This window comes from Chlamydotis macqueenii, chromosome 4, assembly GCF_036417535.1.
Source record: "Chlamydotis macqueenii isolate bChlMac1 chromosome 4, bChlMac1.mat, whole genome shotgun sequence".
Taxonomy (NCBI): domain Eukaryota; kingdom Metazoa; phylum Chordata; class Aves; order Otidiformes; family Otididae; genus Chlamydotis; species Chlamydotis macqueenii.
Window position 1 is genome coordinate 13,032,776 of NC_141559.1, and position 18,127 is coordinate 13,050,902.

The 18,127-nt window shown below is 39.6% G+C and overlaps 1 protein-coding gene across 4 annotated transcripts in view; it reads right to left on the bottom strand.

The window, feature by feature from the left end:
• Positions 1–124: 124 nt before the first annotated feature.
• ELF2 (E74 like ETS transcription factor 2) overlaps positions 125–18,127 on the bottom strand; it is a 39,119-nt gene continuing 21,116 nt past the window's right edge. For 2 of the 4 annotated variants that reach the window (XM_086747560.1, XM_086747558.1), the window contains 6 exons: positions 12,974–13,087; positions 11,803–11,976; positions 9,738–9,824; positions 5,326–5,518; positions 4,578–4,931; positions 3,347–4,115 (listed from right to left, as the gene is read on the bottom strand). In XM_086747560.1, the coding sequence (XP_086603686.1) occupies positions 3,488–4,115; positions 4,578–4,931; positions 5,326–5,518; positions 9,738–9,824; positions 11,803–11,976; positions 12,974–13,013 (1,476 nt within the window). In that variant the 5' untranslated portion in view covers positions 13,014–13,087 and the 3' untranslated portion in view covers positions 3,347–3,487. Of the gene's footprint in view, positions 509–2,248; positions 2,316–2,387; positions 4,116–4,577; positions 4,932–5,325; positions 5,519–9,737; positions 9,825–11,802; positions 11,977–12,973; positions 13,088–18,127 lie in introns of those variants that run through there. The other 2 variants (XM_086747561.1, XM_086747557.1) reach the window with 2 other exon arrangements.

Genomic DNA, 18,127 nt, shown 5'->3' on the forward strand with positions numbered 1-18,127 from the left:
TCTGCTTCTGAAATCACTACCTGACTGTGATAAGCCTGTCTGTACTTACAGCTAGCAGCTAAATCAGGAAAAAAAAAAGTGAGAAGTACAAAGACATACAAGGACAGGTTAACAAAAAGAGGCTTCCCTGTTCACAGCCAGGTTAAGTATTCTTTCCATTTCAGTTACAGTGCATCCTCATATTGACTAAGATTCTTGCAGCACTTAACGAACTTCTGATAAATGTCCTCTGGCAGCCGGCAGCATGTGCGCCGCTCGCTGAGTGGCCAGGGGAGAGAGCCAAAGGACCATTACCCGTTCTGCGGCAAGACGCAGCACCGACAGTAACAGTAGCGTCTCATAGCATGGCTGTGAGCTGCCTGTCTCACCAGCAGTGGAGATGTGCACCTTCATTCCTTCCATTTTTGCCATTACACCATGAAGTCTTGGCTCTAACTTAAGAGAACGAGCTGGAGATCTTTATCTATTTCCAGGAAGATAGTTTGTCCCCATTTGACTTCCAGTGTATCTAAATTAGGTGTTGGAAAGGTCTTAACTACAAACACTCCAGAGATATACATTTCATGCTCTGAGATACAGCATCTCTCTTTCATATACAATCAAATAATGGCCATTTAGAAAACAGTTCCTTACAGAAAAGACTTAAAAATGTAGTTTTAAAAATGCTATTACTTCTTTCTTCTTGCCATCTAGCTCTAATTTGTTCTACCTGGCTCTCTTCACACTGCTCCATTTCCCTTAACTCAGAATATTAGTGCCTTCCAGACTACCAAATTAGTCAACCCATTGCCCAGCTTCCCCCTACTTCCCTTTCTGTCCGATCTCTTTCTTGGCAACATAAATCCTCTTCCTTTCCACATTTCCTCCTGTGAAGGAGTCTTTGTCCTCTACGCCAGGCCAGAAACACAGCTCATCTTTAAGAACCTTTGCTTCTTTGGGTTAACTGCTGGTGGAAGGGATTCTTCTACACCACTTTTTTACCTGCTTTGGCTTGTTCATTTGTTTGTTCTTATCTCTGCTTTCCTGCTCAAAGTGTGAAAAATAATCCCTTTTTCAGAAGACTTGCAAAGTTCCCCACATGCTGGCCTGGCTGTATGGAGCTATTCCCACATTTCTTAGCAGTCGAAAGGAAGAATGGAGCCTACTGCTAGGACACTACAGGTAATTTGTTTTTTAGTATTAAAAGTTAAAGGGAAAAAATGAACTCCAATATAAACATTTAATTCTGGTCTCTTTTATCATTACTGAAGACCTCAGTCACAGGTTTCTGTTAAAATTGCTCCTCTAGGCATGAAATACCGAGACAGTCATTTACACTTAAATTATTTCAAGATTACTGGAGTTTCTGCTCTGAACACTTTCCACTAGGAACTGGGGGTGCCACTGGGCACCTGGCTACCCACAAGCTAATGTGCTGCTTCTCTAATAGCTGTGCCAGTGTGGTCCCCATGAAAATAGGGTAAGCTACCCTGCATCTATTTTAAGCCAAACTCTTGCACGTGGACTGCAACTATGGAGTAATTTGTGTACTGTGTGTTCTCACCCGAGCTTTACCCTGTGGTAATGTATCATGATACCCGTGAGTTCAGTGCCATTATAAATGGAAAGCCTATTTAGATACTTCTTTCAGGAAAAAAAAAAACAAAACAAAACAAACCCTACCTAAAGTGATGTATTTGTGCCGATTGAACCCAAAACATTAACAGTTGGAAATGCCAATGGCAACAACACCAGAAGGACCTGCAGTGTAACTTAGTATTTATCTTTTTTCACAGCTTCTATCTACCGGAACTTACAGCTTGCCTCTATGAGATCATCACAGGGATTTGTATACTGTAGTTGCCAAGACTGCCCATTTCTACCTTTCCTTTGCAGTGCAGCCTTCGGAAATTAACTTGTAGTTGGAGGAATACTCAGGTAGTTCACAGAGCTCTAGAAGTTATTGATTCTCAGAGTCATTTAAAGCAAACCCTATCTCCTTTGCATTAAAACAACTGGGAGCCCACACAAAGTCACCATCTGTCAGCTGGAGGGCAGTGACTTCTTAGGCTACTCAAGTTATTCCACAAGCACTCATGTGGTTAGCCACAATGCAAGAACACTGCACATGCACACTGTCCTGAAAAAGCAGAAGAGAACTAGACCCCTGTCAGAAGTTACCTCACCAACTACCGCAAGCTTCACAGATATTTCAATGAAAAATATTTCAGTGTACTGTGTGAGAGAGTTGGTCAGCTGTTCGGAGTACCAGAGTAGTGAGGAGTTCCAAACTTCCACACTGTATCAGCTGTCTTAGGCTGAATGCCTGGAAGATTCTAAATAAGCAGAAAAAAAAGATTAATAGGTTGAAAGGAAAAAGTAAAAAATAAAAAGCAGACCAAACACCATTAAATTTTGTTTCTGTATTTCAGTAAAACCTACTTGAATACACTTTGAAACAAGAGTACAACAAAATAGAATATACTTCAAATGTTGAATATACAAACTATTATAGTTCATTCTGAACACTGGTACTTCCCTCTTAACTTCAACTAAAAAAAAAAAAAAAAATTTACAGGTTTAGAACTACCTGACAAAAGCTCATGCTGGGCGTGACCTTTCAAGTGACAGAGTAGAGCTGAAACTGAAATGTATGCACAGATGTCAAGGCTAAGTGAGAGACACAGGCATGTTACAGCAGAAGGCGGAAAGCCTGCTGCTATTTTGTCCATAATTAAGAAATTTAGACAGACTTTTAACTACCATACAAAATATGTTACATGTAATTCTATAACAATACTGTGCTAGGTACAAGATTTTTAAAAAATTTGTTTTAATAAAAAAGCTTTACACAAACAAGCCATTAGCTTATTTCAAGAAAGATAACTGAAAATCAGTCTAAGGCTTTCATTTTGAATCTGCTTAAGCTGTATGATACAAAAATCCCTCTAGGTCTCTGTCTTCTTTTAGAAGCTCTTTAATCTTCTCCATTATTTCACATTCTACAATACCTAGTAGCAGAGTTTTTCACATAGCACCAGTTGAGTACTGTGGGCACACAGTAGTAATTGCTGGTATGCATATAAAATGCATCAAATTTGCCATTTATAACAACGAGACTTTCCTCTCCCCCTGAAAACTAAAAACCAAGGCAAACCTCTCACACAACTCTCTTTTAGTGTTCCAGGCCTTAGTGTAAATTGGTAACGGGCAACGTAGTGAACTGTTTGGTCCCTTTTCAGTCCCTCTCTCTTTCCTTCTCCACAGGTTCAGCTGTTTCTCAACTGGAAGAGGCAGTTTTTGTCAGCATATCAATGTGGTTCAATTCCCACTGAAACACGGGAAAATAATTTTTTTTTCCAGTAAGTCTTCAACATATGCATGTTTATTAACATTTCAAAACTCTCCTGTTCGACTTGGTGATCACATCCACTTCCCTCCCCCAATTATGTCAGCATATTCAAAACTGTAACAGTCTAGAAGTCCATGCTGGAAAGCAACCCATTCTTCATTTCTCGCACGTTATAATTCCTTCTGTTTTCACTGTTACAGGAAGGGCAATAGCTGACGGTGTGCTAACTACCACTACGTGGGTCACAGTCTTGCTTCCATCCGCCGGCTTCTCTTCTTTTACCAGCTGCAGTGTTTTCACTTCACATTCCTGTTTTAAAGCCGCCGTGTCTGATTTAACTTCTGGACTTTTTATAACGGCACTAATCACCCTGGGAGGAGTCTGGCTAGACACCTGCTGAGCAGGCACCGATAGTCTCATTACTGGTGTCCCATGAGCTATAGACACTGGGGTTAGTGCTCTAACAGCCAACGGGGTTCCCACGATGTTAATACTTCCTGACCCAGACAGGCCTGTTTTTGTTTGTAACTGACACTGTGTGAGTTGCGTGGCAGGGATCGTAATGATTTTGGCAGGCTGCATTGTGATTTTGTCTCCGTTCTCAGCAGAGGTTGGCATCACAGTAGGGATTGTCTGGATTACTACCTTTGGAGCTGTTGCTGTTGTCGGACTTGTGTTGGTTATTAACGGTGACCCTGCATTTACTGACTGCACTGCCACGGTTGAGATTTTCTGTCCCAGCGAGGTCATTACAACAGGCACTTGCATTGCCACACGTACAGTCCTGCAAAATACAGAAAGATGGGTGTGTTTAAGCCAAAACACAGAGCACCATTAGAGATGACAACAGCGACAGACAAACCTAGGATTTACTGATTCTTAACTGGCTCTTTAAAAAAAAAAAAAAAACCAACAAAAAAACCCCACCAAACTACACAAAAAAAACCCCTCTCAACACTTTGCACATCTAGCATAGGGCTTCGGAAATGCAGCAGCATTCACAGTCTTTTTTCCCCTCCCTCTCTCTACGTAATTTTAAAATATGCACAAGGTCAAGCATACTGACAGTTGGCTCTGATCTCATAAACTAGACTTTCATAGTGTTCTATCATGTTACACTGTTGCTTGCAAATCAGAAACTATTTCCAACATTTAAAACATAAAACAAAATACTAAAAGACAGCTTCCTAACCACAAAATCGCTTGTCATTGGCAAATGACAAGCCCAAGCCACGTTAATACAAACCTGGGAGCTGTTGTTGCTGGGACAGTAGTGGTGGTAGTTGAGGGATGAGATGATGATGAATCATGTGCTGGTGAGGCAATATTCACAACTCTGGTGACTGCTTTTTCTGTTCTGGTACAGCTTAACTGAGAGGAATTTTTTCCTCCGCGTGCAGAGGTTGCTGCTTTTAAAAGGTTTTCTGCAGATAAAGACACTCTTTCCAATGACTTCTCATCTGTAGGCATTGACAAATCTTCATTGCAGGACTCACTTTTGTCATCATCTATGACAACTATATTTTTTGGCATCTCCTTAAACTGATATACAAGCCTCTGTCCCTCAACTTTCGCAAGGATTCCTCTTTGATAGTAATATCTGCAAGAAAAGTACAATTCAGTAGTAACCAACATAGTGACAGATTTTAAAGAAAATCTCATTCTATGCTAACAAGAAAATCTGAAGTAACCACAGTAAGACCTACAAAGTGAGAAGGTATGGAAAGAAGCTAGCAGAGTACACTGGTAAAGTATCTGAAGGATTTACCTGACAAAAAATATGACCTTTTAAATATATACTTTAGCAATTAAATTGCAAATTAACTGGTAACACAAAAAGCAATAGGAACTGCCAGACTCTGACGGTTTTTAAACAGCTAAGTCAGCAAGAGGGCAAAGCTTTTAAAATTTCAGAACTGTTACAGTTCTATAGGCAAAATTAAGAATCAGACTTAAAATCATAGTAGATAATTTAAGAATATAAGAGTTTTTACCTCAGAGCTCTTCCCATAGTCTCATAGTTCATGTCAGGTTTGTTTTTGTGTTTTCCCCATAGTTTGGAGACAGCTTTTGAGTCCACAAGTTTAAAGATTCCCTTCTCCCGCTGAGTCCATTTAATATATCGAGGACAAGTATTTTTGTCCTGGAGAAGGTCCAGAAGAAACTCCCATAAGTATGTTGTATTTCCTATAATCAGAAAGCATTTAAATATTAGAAATCCACTTTTAAAGATAACAAAGTTCTCCATATATAGGTAACTGAATGGCGTGCATTACAAGCAGATGTTACACAGAGGATGGTATGTAATGCACATATTCATTCATTCTGTTAAGTTTAGTAAAGATTCCACAAATATTTAAATTCTGGAAGAAGCTAATCCAAGTGATCTGCTACGCAGCACATGAGCCTGTTCAATCCAGTGCCCATTCTCAGTTCTTGAAAAGAAATGTGGGAGGGCGTTCCAAGTCACTACAACCTACATCTGTTCAGCAGAGGCAGGACGAAAGCTCAGAGTTCTCTTCTCATATTTGCTTAAACAGGGAATGGAAATGCCAGTGAATTTTATGACACTGAAGGACAGGAGGATATAAATAAGTAATTTTTAACAGGCAGACAACCTTCAATATCAAACTGTCTCAACAGTGGTAAGTTTGTAACATGACCTCCTGTCCAGGATCTGGGGCTCTCACACCAACTGGTGACAGACCCATGTTCTGACCCTTCCCAAATACATATTGCAGAGTGACAACATCCTTCTAGGTGCAAAGCCAGTCCAACTTCTTGCTACAAACATTCACAGGGCAGAAATCCCATGTACTTTTCCAAAATTAGGGGGATATAAAATGAAGTCAGCCTATGGAAGAAGAATTTAATGTAATATTTAAGATATGTACCAGTTCCACTGGAGAAGCCCCAAGATGGGGTTTATGACAGTGACTATCAGGATGCCACAAAACATAACATGGGCGTTGTCTGCACTTTGACTATACCATTTGCATCTAGGAAAAGGGGAAGAGAAGTAGAAGGAAAAAAAAAAAGACCACATTCCAATTTGCTGAGCTGGAGAAGACTCATCTGAGAAGGGAGAACTAAGACAGGGGTACAAGAATAACAACCTCAGAACATTAATCCAAATTCTTCACTTGATCATGCTTCTAGGGGTGATGTGGGCCAAATAAAAATAGGTGGGTTTGTTTTTTGTTGTTGGTTTTTTGTTTGTTTTTGTGTGTGTGTGAAAAAAGGTCATTAATTCCTGAGATTTAGTGGCCCAGCACAGCACTTGTCATGCCATGCTGAAGATAATCAAAATGCATTAAGGCAGGTTAAAGACCACTGTTGCAGACTCCAAGAAGTTAGCCATCTTTGAAAAACCTCAAAGGGTAAAAAAAAAAAAAAATTATAGCTTTCACCTTCTGGAATACCACCTCATAGACAAACAACAAATGTATTTTACCATGTGCTCCAATAAACAGCAAGTACTGACTCAAGAGCTATCAAAATCCAGCTTCCACTGGATTTCAGAGACATTTGAATAGGAGGAAAAAGTCCTTTCCTCTATGTAAGGAAAGAGTCAACAAGAGAACTCATGAATCCTGAAATTATCCTAGATTTTAGGGAATTAATCCCCTTTTTTCCCCTTAGTTCCTCAGAAAGAGAATTTCTGGGTCCAGCGCCAAATCTCATAGGTCTGCAACAGACTCTCTGCAAAAAAATATAAGTGGGCTTCAGTATTAGGAAGTCAACAGGATCTTCAAGAGGAATCATTCCTGGAAGAGCCTAATTTCTCTACAGGAACAGTGCTGCTGAATCAGCAGTTTTCTTCTTTTCCCTCCTATTCTATATTAACCTGAATAACAACTTTTTTTTCCACAGGACTATGCAATACCTATGCTACTCAGAACCCATCTACTATTGCCAGTAAGACCCAGTGATACTTCTGGTGGGCTGCTGTGTCAGCTACAGCTGCTATGCATTTAACACAAAAAGCTTATTTTAGAAATGTTTAATACAATTTTGAACCATTTTTAAACTCTTTCTCCTTAGAACCAGACTTTCCTAATACTAAGATCCAAGCTTACATACTCCTGAGGATGAGACAGACATGAATGAAAAACGTTATCCGAAGACGTTTACATTCACACCACCCTTATGCATCCGTAAGTCCAGCCTGGTAGACCAACACGTACTGCACCTTGCTAGGAAGACACAAACCTTATTTAATAGCATACAGCTCTCATCTCCATTCCTGAAATGCCTCACACTAACCAGTACTGCGTAAGCGGCCACTGAGATAGACATTATTATTATCTGTCTTAACTTCAATACAGAGTAGATTTTGCACAATTAAATAAATTTTTGCGGCTAGCCAATTATTGCAGCTGCTGGCTACATAAGAATGTTAGCTCTTGTCTCAAAATACAAGGACTAATGGCCAGAAAGGAAGTGAATGATAAAAAGCATCGTGTGCATTAACAAATTGTTGCATTGGTAACAACATCTATGTGAAGAGGCTCAACCCAGTTTTGCTCCCTCCAACTGCCTACACTTTAAAATGAGTATCTATGCAAATGAAAAACGCAATGTGGAAAGAGAAACCATGCCCAAACTGCCAATCCACTATGTAACAACAAAAAAATACTACTATCTCACTGTAAGAAAAAATATTAAGAAGTCTCTGGTTCCTCCTGTGTAATAAACTGAAGGGCACAATTAAATCATATTTACAGCTGCTTCACTTTGCACCAGAAAGGATCAGGAATGCACAAAGGAAGGAGTACCTACATGGACAACAAGCGATCCCCTTTCCAAATGTGCACAAGCAGCTGTCCTCCTCCTCCATGACTTAACTCTGCTGACAGTACTGAGCTCTAGGAATAATTCCTGGTTTTCCAAAGACATGCTGCATGTAAAATAGCCTATATTTGCAAGTAATTTTCTAAAATAAATCCAGGACATCAAGTTCGCCTACATTAAGAAAGAAAATGTATTTTATGCCAGTTGTAGTGAAAAATATGTAATGAGATATCTTGTGAGAACAAGAGACGTAAGTAGATGATTATGAGAGTCAACAGAAATAATAAAAAAAAAAAAACCAAACCAAAAACAAAACCAAAGCAGTACCATCTCCCACTTCATGAAACAAACAGCTATGAGTGAAATCACCAGTACAGACAAAAACTAGAAGAGACAGAAATACAGGCCTCCTTTCTCAAAGCTATTTGTGCAACAAGCTAGGAACTGGGACACTTTACGAGTGCTATTCAGATAATGGAAAGCTGTAATAATGAAATCAGAATTAGAAAGCAAGCTAAGAAGGCTTTAAGAATACTCATTAAAAAAAAAAAGAAAATTAAACAAGATGTGCTTTTAAGTACAGCAGACGCAAAATCTGTGATCGTCTTTGAGGTCCACTGCTACACCCAAATTGGAAGATGGCAATAGCGGCCACCGCAGGGAAGTTTAATTACTGTTTGCACTGGTTTTAATGAACTAACATCTGCACAACATCAGTCCCATTCTTCCTTACTCTATTGACAAGCGTGACAACTCAGGAGCTGTACCCAGATAAGGAATTATGTAAACAGTGCAGATCTTGCTTTCAAACAAATCCCAAAATAATAGCGGAGCTGACCACTGCGCAGTCTTTCAGATAGTATGCTGCTACTGAAAGTCACTAAACTGTTTCTCCTAGCCATAGCAACATCTCCAAGCAACTTTCAGTGCAGGAAGTGAGGAAGAGATCCACATTTTTCACCTTTAACCAGGGAAGAGCTGACACACTGTATGCCAACTCAACAGGAACCTGAGAGCAAATGCCCTAGTCTGTCTCCCTGCTGGGTAAATAGCTGGGGCTTGCCCGCTACTTATCAGGAGAAACATTAGCGAAGTATGACTCTCCTGCACAAAATTCCTCACTCAATCAGTAAAAAAACCCATATAATCATTTTTTCCCCTTAAGCCACACCAAATCTATTAGTCAAGCAACATATTCCCACTGAAGTTTGTGAATCAACTAAGAAAACTTATTTTCAACCGTCAACCATTATTGCTTCTGCTTGAGAAAAAGCCTTTCAAGCAGTAGCTTAACAGATTATCTGTCTAGCAGTAAGCTAACACACAACACAAAAGACAGCACAAGTCAACAAAACGCAAAGCAAAGCAAACAAAAAATCAGAAAGCAGCCTATTAACTGCAGAGTGTATTACAGGGCACTTCTAGAGCAGTTCCACACATCCTTGTGCTACGTCTTGTACAAACAAATCTGAAGACATCAAATAAAATTAAAATTCTAATGAAGTCAGTACAAACTCATCCACCATGCTGTTAAAGATCTATGTATTTCCTATGACAGATATAATAAATATACATTGCATAATTTTAAAGACTCAATAAAAGAAAAATATACCTTTGCCTTCTCTAGGTTTCTTCTTTATACCTAGATCTGGAGACCCATCAGATATAGCTGATTGTTGGGTCTTCAGTTTACGGCCAGCTGCACATAAAACATGGGGAGAAAAAGGTATTAATCATATGCAGAATAGAAGTATTTTAAAGTTTGTCTTTGCTGAAAGAAGCAGTTATCGCTTTTTTTCCCCCTGCCATTTCCTTGCTACAGGTATGGATAAACTTAAATTCTTAGATCTGCACATCCAGTTTAATTTATCATTTGGTTGCTTAATTCACAGACAGATTTACCTCCATTACAGACATGTTAACAGTAGGTGATGTAGAGACTGAATGTATGAAGTAAAACTTCAATTTGTGTGCATTCGTTTGCTCTGTCTGTTTTATTCTGAAAAGTATTATTTCTTCTTCTGCTTTGTTTTTGGTATTCTGGTATGGGCGTTGATCAAAGCATCAGTTTTCTTACAAGATTTTACTACTGAAATCGTAAACATTTATTTCCATCTTGCACCTGTCCATTAAAAGCTACAGATAAAAGCTTCCACTCAGCATGCAAGAGGTGCCATATGACATTCACATCCAGCAGAGTATGGATAAGCCTCAGCGATGCAGAACAGCTCTGGGAGGTGCTGGAAGCCTTCCTGTGCCGCAGTCCCCAGCTGCCTGCTGCCCACGCGTGGGGCTGCCGTGCCCCGGCTCGCTGCGGGCTGGCAGGGCTCCCACACGCCTCTGCCTGCCCCTGCGAGGAGCTTTAGCAGGGGAAGACTCAGCAGGCAGCAGGCTTAGAGCTGCCTATGTTCCTGTGCCAGGGAAATCCTCGCCCAGCAAGACCTGCGGCTTCTTCACCCTTTCACACTTCAGCGACCTTTTATTCAAGGTAAACAGGCCCAAGCAGGGAAGAGGTCACACCCCAAGGCAGCAGACTGTCAACAGTCTATGCCTCTGCCTTCAGTTAAAGGCAAGCAGCAACAATTAACTCTCCTACCTCAGGCACAAAAGCATTAATTTTTGCTGATGAACAATGTTCTTCACTACACACTGAATTTTAAAAGGCATTAATTATGGAGACCAAAGTTATGACTCTGTAACTATGGCTGAATGACCTTAAACACTTAAGAGCAGGGATTTGGACTCTGTAATAGTAAAAAAAATGTTTACAAAATAACTTTCACAAAATTTCAGAACTTCCCTGTAAAGCAATCTCCCCAGTAACAGCCATTCAAACAGACAGTAAATAGTTTGAATCCAGTGTACGGCTATGGGAAAGCTTTAATCATAATTTTCTTGCTTAGGTAATTTCCAGTAGAGTTACAGTTACATGTGTGTGTTTTTATTAAATCTAAAACTCAAAATCTTAGATTTATATCACTTTATCACTATATTGCATTTTTTCCCCTCTAAATTACAAGTAAGTATTCTATCTTAGCATGTCTGGAAGCTCTAACAAAACAATATTCCTATAGTTATGTGAGTTGTATTGATGCCTGTAAGAAAACTGCTAGACCAGAGAGAAACCTCACCAGGTGCCAACCTCTCATTTGGTAACTGAATGCTTAGAACTCAAACACTGTTCTGAATAGTTTCTCCTTCAAGACACGCCAATCAGACAGATAAGAGACTTCTCTCACAAGGAAGATTTTATACTGACTTTGTAAACTGATTTATGGGTTTCTAAGTTAGCATTTACCCTGCCGTTTCTCTAGAAGAACCCTGCATCTACCCGCTCTCCAAACAGATCCATATTTCAGACACCAATGGTTAAACACACAAGTCCTCTTTGAATCCTTCTCTACCCTTCCTCCACTTTGTAAACTCTGCTTAAAAAACACAACAAATGCATTATTTTTCCTTTACGGCTTGGTGAAGCCTATTCTCTTGCTACTTTTTTTCTTGTTGCAGACTCTGAGAGTTCTAAGAACTCACATTTCAGAGCCCAGTCAGTCTGATTACACAAGCAGAAAAATCAGATCTTGTAACCTATCTCCAGCAGTTATCAACTGCACCATCTGCAGCAGCCCACATCAGAAATAAATTCTGAGATTTCTCCTACAAAGAGCCATACGTACCTTTTTTCTTTTTCATTGGTTCATGCGTATCAGGGGAAGTTGGAACAGGAGATGCATCCATTGGTTCAGATTCCTCTGTTGATACCTCCACCACAGTTTCTGTGATCACGTCAGGTCTCATGGCCGCATGGATAAATTCTGGAGTTGACACACAAGGAGGGACAAAAACTTCCACTATGAGGGAAGAAAAAAAATAATATCTGATGAAGTTTCTACCTGATTATTCTAATGTATCTTACATGAAATTATTTTAAACAAAGCATATGCAACAGTATAGCAAGATTCTGCTCCAACAACCTGTCACCTAGAAAATCAATCCAACTCCCAAAACATGCACGCTTGCCAGTATTCTTAGGCATAAAACAAGTATCACACCAATATTCTTCAGAACTAAACTCAAGTCTAAGTGAAACAAATTAGAGCTTAATCTTTGTTTCTTTTTCCCATGTCCATTTCCTATTTTGTAGCTTTTGGGTTTCAGTTTCACCGTTCTTTCATTCAGCATATATTAAGTAGCTTCACAAGGAACATCAAGTTAAAGTAAACAGCAAGTTTTGGTTTTGTAAACTGGTAACACTTTGCAACACAGTGTAGTCAGACATTTATTCTAAAATAGAAAAACAGATAAAAATACTTTTCCCTGAAAATAACTCTGTATTTTAGCAATTTAAAATGTCGTATTCATAGAATCACAGCATGATTGAGGTAAAAGTGACCTCTGGAGGGCACCTGGTCCAATCCCCTCCTCATGCAGGGCCATCTAGAAGCAGGTGCCCAGGACCATGTCCAGACAGCTTTTGAATATCTCCAGGGGTGGAGACTCCACAGCCTCTCTGGGCAACCCTGTGCCAGTGCTCAGTCACTCACATAGTGGAAAAGTATTTCCCGATGTTCAGATGGAAAACTTAATTTTAAATGTGTAGCTACTCAAAGCTCCCTACCCAACAACCTCTCTCAGATAAATGCTTGTTATAGGGTGAAGAAATCACGTTAAAAAAAAAAAAAAAAAAAAAAAAAAAAAAAATCAAACAAATCAGTAGTTTTGAAATAAGCAAGAAAACATTTTAAACAGCATACAGTTTTCCACAGAAGCATGGTTTCCCAATTTGCTTGTTTTACTAATTAGCAGAGGGAGAAACAGCTCAGGCAGCAGAAACTGTGGCTGACATACCAGGACTCCTGGCACCTCTCAGGCAGGTAGGAGACTCCATACGAAGCAAGGCCTCTGCAGCTTCAATTGTCTTATCCGTGCAGTGCACATTACTTCCATGAACTGATGCCTCCACTGCAGAAGGATAAAAAAAAAATTAATGAGAAAAGATTACTTATAAATGTCTATGTGTATCGCTGCACAACTGCATTACTCGATCTTAAATACAAAAATACAAAAACTGTCAGGTGTCTTCTTTTATACCTTCCTGTCAGAGAAATGTTATGGGGAGATAGGAGGCAAACAGAACCAACACTGTCACTTCTTAGATTAGACTTCTGGTTCACAGCCGAGCTTCTCATTGCTATGAGGTGTTCCAGAAGCAGACTTCTGGGATTTGTCTTCTGCCTTCAAATTAGCCAGAACAAACCAGATTGTAATGTGGATGGTTACAAACCAACACAGCAGAGCAGGGAAGTTGTACCATCTCCAACTATAATCCCATTAAAATCTAAAGGTCACCTCTCTTCAGATTTTCAGTCTATTTGGATAAATGTATACACACACACACATATATATATACTAGATTAGTTTCCAAAACAGATATATCCAGTTTCATTTTCTGACATTAAAAATATCTGTGAGTTGGGTTTATCAGGCTAAGTTGTTAAAAAACCAAAACACAAAGCGTAAGAAACAGTATGTGGGGGGAGGAGTTTGAGCTATAACTAAGGGAAGAATATCTCCCTTAGTAGAGTAAATACCTCTTCTTCAAGTTCCGAAAGTTTATGAAAACTAAGTAATTAATAAAAAAATAATTTAAAGTAACTTCAAGAGAGCACATTTAAGTTTGATACAGTGCAGACTACAGCAACTTGAACACAGCAGCAACACTAAAAAAACCCACAATTTACCAATTAAAACTACAATCCTTTTCACGGCCGACTCTATATTCCTCACCCTTGCAAACGTTTTTAAAAGCAGTGACCGCAGAAACACCTGTTGCACATCATCCACACTCTCGCTAAGGTACGCCGGCTCTCTCCAGTTGCTCTTTCCATTTATGGCCATCTGCTCAAAGCTGAACCGCTCCAGCGAAGCGGCCAGCAGACCAGGAAATCTATCTTTAGCGTAAGCAGGGTCACCTACCTCCAGCGTCAGAGAACTAAAGAGGATTCGGTAATAATTCTCTACAAGAACTTCAAGGCACCTACCCTGTTGCTGAAAAGGTCTAAGAAACAACTTGAGGTTCATTTAGTGAAAAGCATGGAAAATACTTGCTAGTGTTGCTTCTGACTTAAGAAAACACCAGATACGAACAGATTCATGCAGGCACACATGGAGAAAAAAAAAAAAAAAAAAAAAACTTTCAGCATATTGCAGTTTATTTAAACATAAGGATTAAAAACTTGAAAAACCTATTAGCTAGTAGACTAAACATGTAAACCAGAAGCTGAAAGTGAATAAAATCTGGAAGACACACAAACGCAAAATTCTGGGTGACTGAAAGGTCTTGCTGAACCAGCCCGGCTGCCTGCCCGCTGGCTAGCTGCTGGGATTCTCACCATAGCCCTCTCTAGGGATGCTATTTAGGGGGCTTTATCTTTTGGAACAGTGGATGACTGATGAAGCTGACATTCCACCACTTCACCCCAGGCTGGGAACAATAAAAGCCTACCTAAGAGCACAGGAAAACCACCCTGAAGGAAGAGGTCTCTATTGCACACTCTGTCCCTTGGATAAACAGTAGCAATTGACAAGAGTTTTGCACTGCGAGCAGCTGCCCCAGCTGCAGGTCTTGGGTGCTCCCCATGCCCAGGCAGCTGCTGTTTCTTTCCCAAGCAGCAGTTTGGGGGTGTCCTGAGCCAGAGGCTGAACACCTGCACTGAAACTCAGTGGCCCTGCAGGAAACTCTCTACCTAACTGTTTTTCGTTCTAAAACAAAGAGAAGCTTCAGTTGCACAGAAATTGGTGACTAAGTTTCCCCTCATCCACCGGACAAAACTTTCCACTGATCATCACAATACAAGAACAAGATTCAACTACTAATTATAAATGTATCAATTCTACACCACTACTGAAATAAGAAAGTCCAAATCAGTATTATATATATTATTATTATTCTAAATCATGAAAAAAGATTTAAAGCAGGTCAGCAAAGCTTTTCCACCAACCCTTTTGCCTCCCCTGCAGCAAAGAGCTGTACAATTTTCATTTGTTCCTGCTGGCTACCCTTTTTGGGACAACTAGTTAGCTTGCTAACTAGTGGTTCAGATACGTGGTTCAGTATTTAAAGGACTTCTATAAGAAATTCAAACAGCAGTTGCCAAATTACAATTGCAAAAGAGTACTGAACCAGCTTATTGAAGTCATCTACTCCTACATGCTTAAAAGCATACAAAGTTTTCCTACTCTTGTATCCAAAGTATTTGCTATAGGGAACAGCATAGATGCTGCACCACAAGAAAGAGGTACTTAGCAGAGAGCAGGAACAAGGCAAAAAAGATAGCTGAGAGCCATCTTTCTACTTTTCCAGTATTACGGCATTCTGCTGAAGGGCTAGAGCAGAGGGAAAGAAGAGGCAAACTCCCCAGCAGCAGGGACTAAGGCTGCAATACCATAACAGCAGAGCAAAGGAGCCACCCCACCTCTGCCCTAAGTAACCCTTCCATTTCCAATAGGAATAGCACTATCTGCTCCTCAAAAGCCTCTGACATTTGAAAATACACACTTCACAAATGTTTTTCCAACATGAGTTACGCAGGACTCCACTAAAATTGCCACCTAAAAAATATCAAGCAAAAAATAGTAACACTTCTGGCTTCAGCTGGAACAACACGCTATCATGCCAGTTAACAAACTAACCTAACATTGCCAAAAAGACATCTATTAAAATGCTTACTAAAATGAGTGCTATTACCAAGTTTGAAGCCTTCTCAGCTAGCTACATGGCTCCTTTAGCCAGTCCATGGTTTTAGCCTCAGAAGTGTTTGTCCACCCAGACAACATTGGGAGTTTTCAGTTGTGCTCAGGTGACGTTATTGCGTCAATGCATTTGGAAGAGAAAAGTGCAAATTTGTATCTCAACACAAATTCGACATTTTGCCACGCTAGAAAATGTCTAATAGAAGACAGCAAGTCATAGTGCTCAGTCAGGAGACATGATACTGATGAAAAATCTGGCTAGAAAAGATATCGCAAAAGACGAAGTGAGGGAACAGGTTCTCTCAGAGAAGGGACGGGACAAGGGAAAACCGGGCGGCTCTTCTTGCAGATGACTAGATCAAGTGTCACCAACTAAACTATGCTTGTATCACAACACTTGGTAGCTCTTCTCACAATAAAGACAGAGGGGAAAAAAAAAAAAAACAAACCAAAGGCCTACAATTCTGTAATTAAAAAAAAAGGCAACTTCAGTCAAAAGCGATCACCACAGAAAAACACTAGCAGTTACCTTTCAGGCTGGTATAGCTTTTGCCACACAAACGTACATCATCACAGCAACTGTAATCTTCTCTCAGCACATCCAAGGTTGTGACGCACAAGCATAGTACCACAGCAGGCAGAAAAACTTCTAACCAAAGAATGACATGTATGACCTGTTCTTTTAAAAATGCCCGACTCACAAATTTTCTGTCATATTTATGCTATCAACTATGGTACCACTGTGTGCATATACAAGACTCCTAAAGCTAAAACAGTCTGTACTGCTTGAGTAAACAAGTTAAGATGTAGCTCGGTTACCCTATACACTCATTTCAGGAAGAATGTCACTTGCCCAAATGAAGCAAAGTAGTTTACACAGATGGAAGTAAACTCTCCAAACTCTGGTAACTGAGTAACATGAGAACTAACATTTACCGTCCTAGAACACATCAGAGCTAACACCACCACTTATCTTTCATTCTTTTAAACCAAATCTCATCTTACTGCTTTTATGAAGAAATCTGATGCCCTAGCACTTTATTTTAAAATAGTTCATTGAAAAAGTTTCCAGTCTGCTTTCAGAATTTAAAAAAAAATCCTCTTAGAAAATAAAATAATTTCCATTTTTAAGATGTAAACAGTTAACTAGGCTAGGTGATGTCTATCTTCACTATTGACTAATGTCTTCTAGCTCCACTTTCTAAACAAATAGCGTGTACAGCTGATTATTCAAGGCTCCCCACAGCTGTTACAAAATACCAAACTTGGTAATTAAGTCTGTCAGGGCTGTACTTTAGTTTTACAGAAGAGAATACTGGCAACATAACCATTTTGTAACAATGTCTCCAGTTTTAACATAAAACAAAAGTAACAAAATGAATTAAAGCAAGTGATGAGAGGAAAAAAACGGGACTGAGGTTTTCAAAACGGTACTTTTTTGAAACTGCGATAGAGCCCGACCTTCTTTATCTGAAGAGCTATCAATGTCTGCATTTACAAGGTCAACACTTAACTGTAGCACCTGATTTACAATAGCTTATCCTTTAATACTATCAGGCAAGCAGAGCAATACTTTAATGAAGAATTCGCAATTCCAAGCATGGAATCAGTCAAGAGTGACTACACATACACTAACAGACCTCATTAAAGTTTACCGGTGTTCACATGCTTGTTTTATCTCAGCATTTAAAGGACCCCAGTAAACAGCAGTGGAAGGCAGTAACAGCGCTTAAGCTACGTTTTAATTAAAAACAGTTGGACTGCTCGTACAGGCAATAGCCAGAAATCTTTCTGCATGCAACACTTGACTGGAAAAGAAAGCATTTTCAGTTTACTGCTTGTTTTATGGCAGATGTTTTGTTCAGCAACTGAAAAACAATTCCTAGGTTTTTTTAGTATTTCCCTAAGCCCAACTCCGTTGGTTCAAAAGACTTTCAGCTGCATACAATTTAAGGATGATACACAACCCACCGCATAACAGCAATCAATAACAAAGACAAGAGCAATCACCTCAGAATGCTTGTTTCCCTGTGAGCTGTATATCATCAGCCCAATATTGAGAGAAATATTAGCTACAAAGCCAAAACATACCTTTTAAAAGTCATTGAGGAGTTGCTTTTACAACCAGCAATTAAGATAACCTTAAGCAGTAACAATTTTGGTCCAGCTTTCTTCCCACAGTTATCAAACACTTAAGTTTTGTCAACACCAAGGCCAGCAGCCACAGGAAAAGACAAGGCATAACTAACG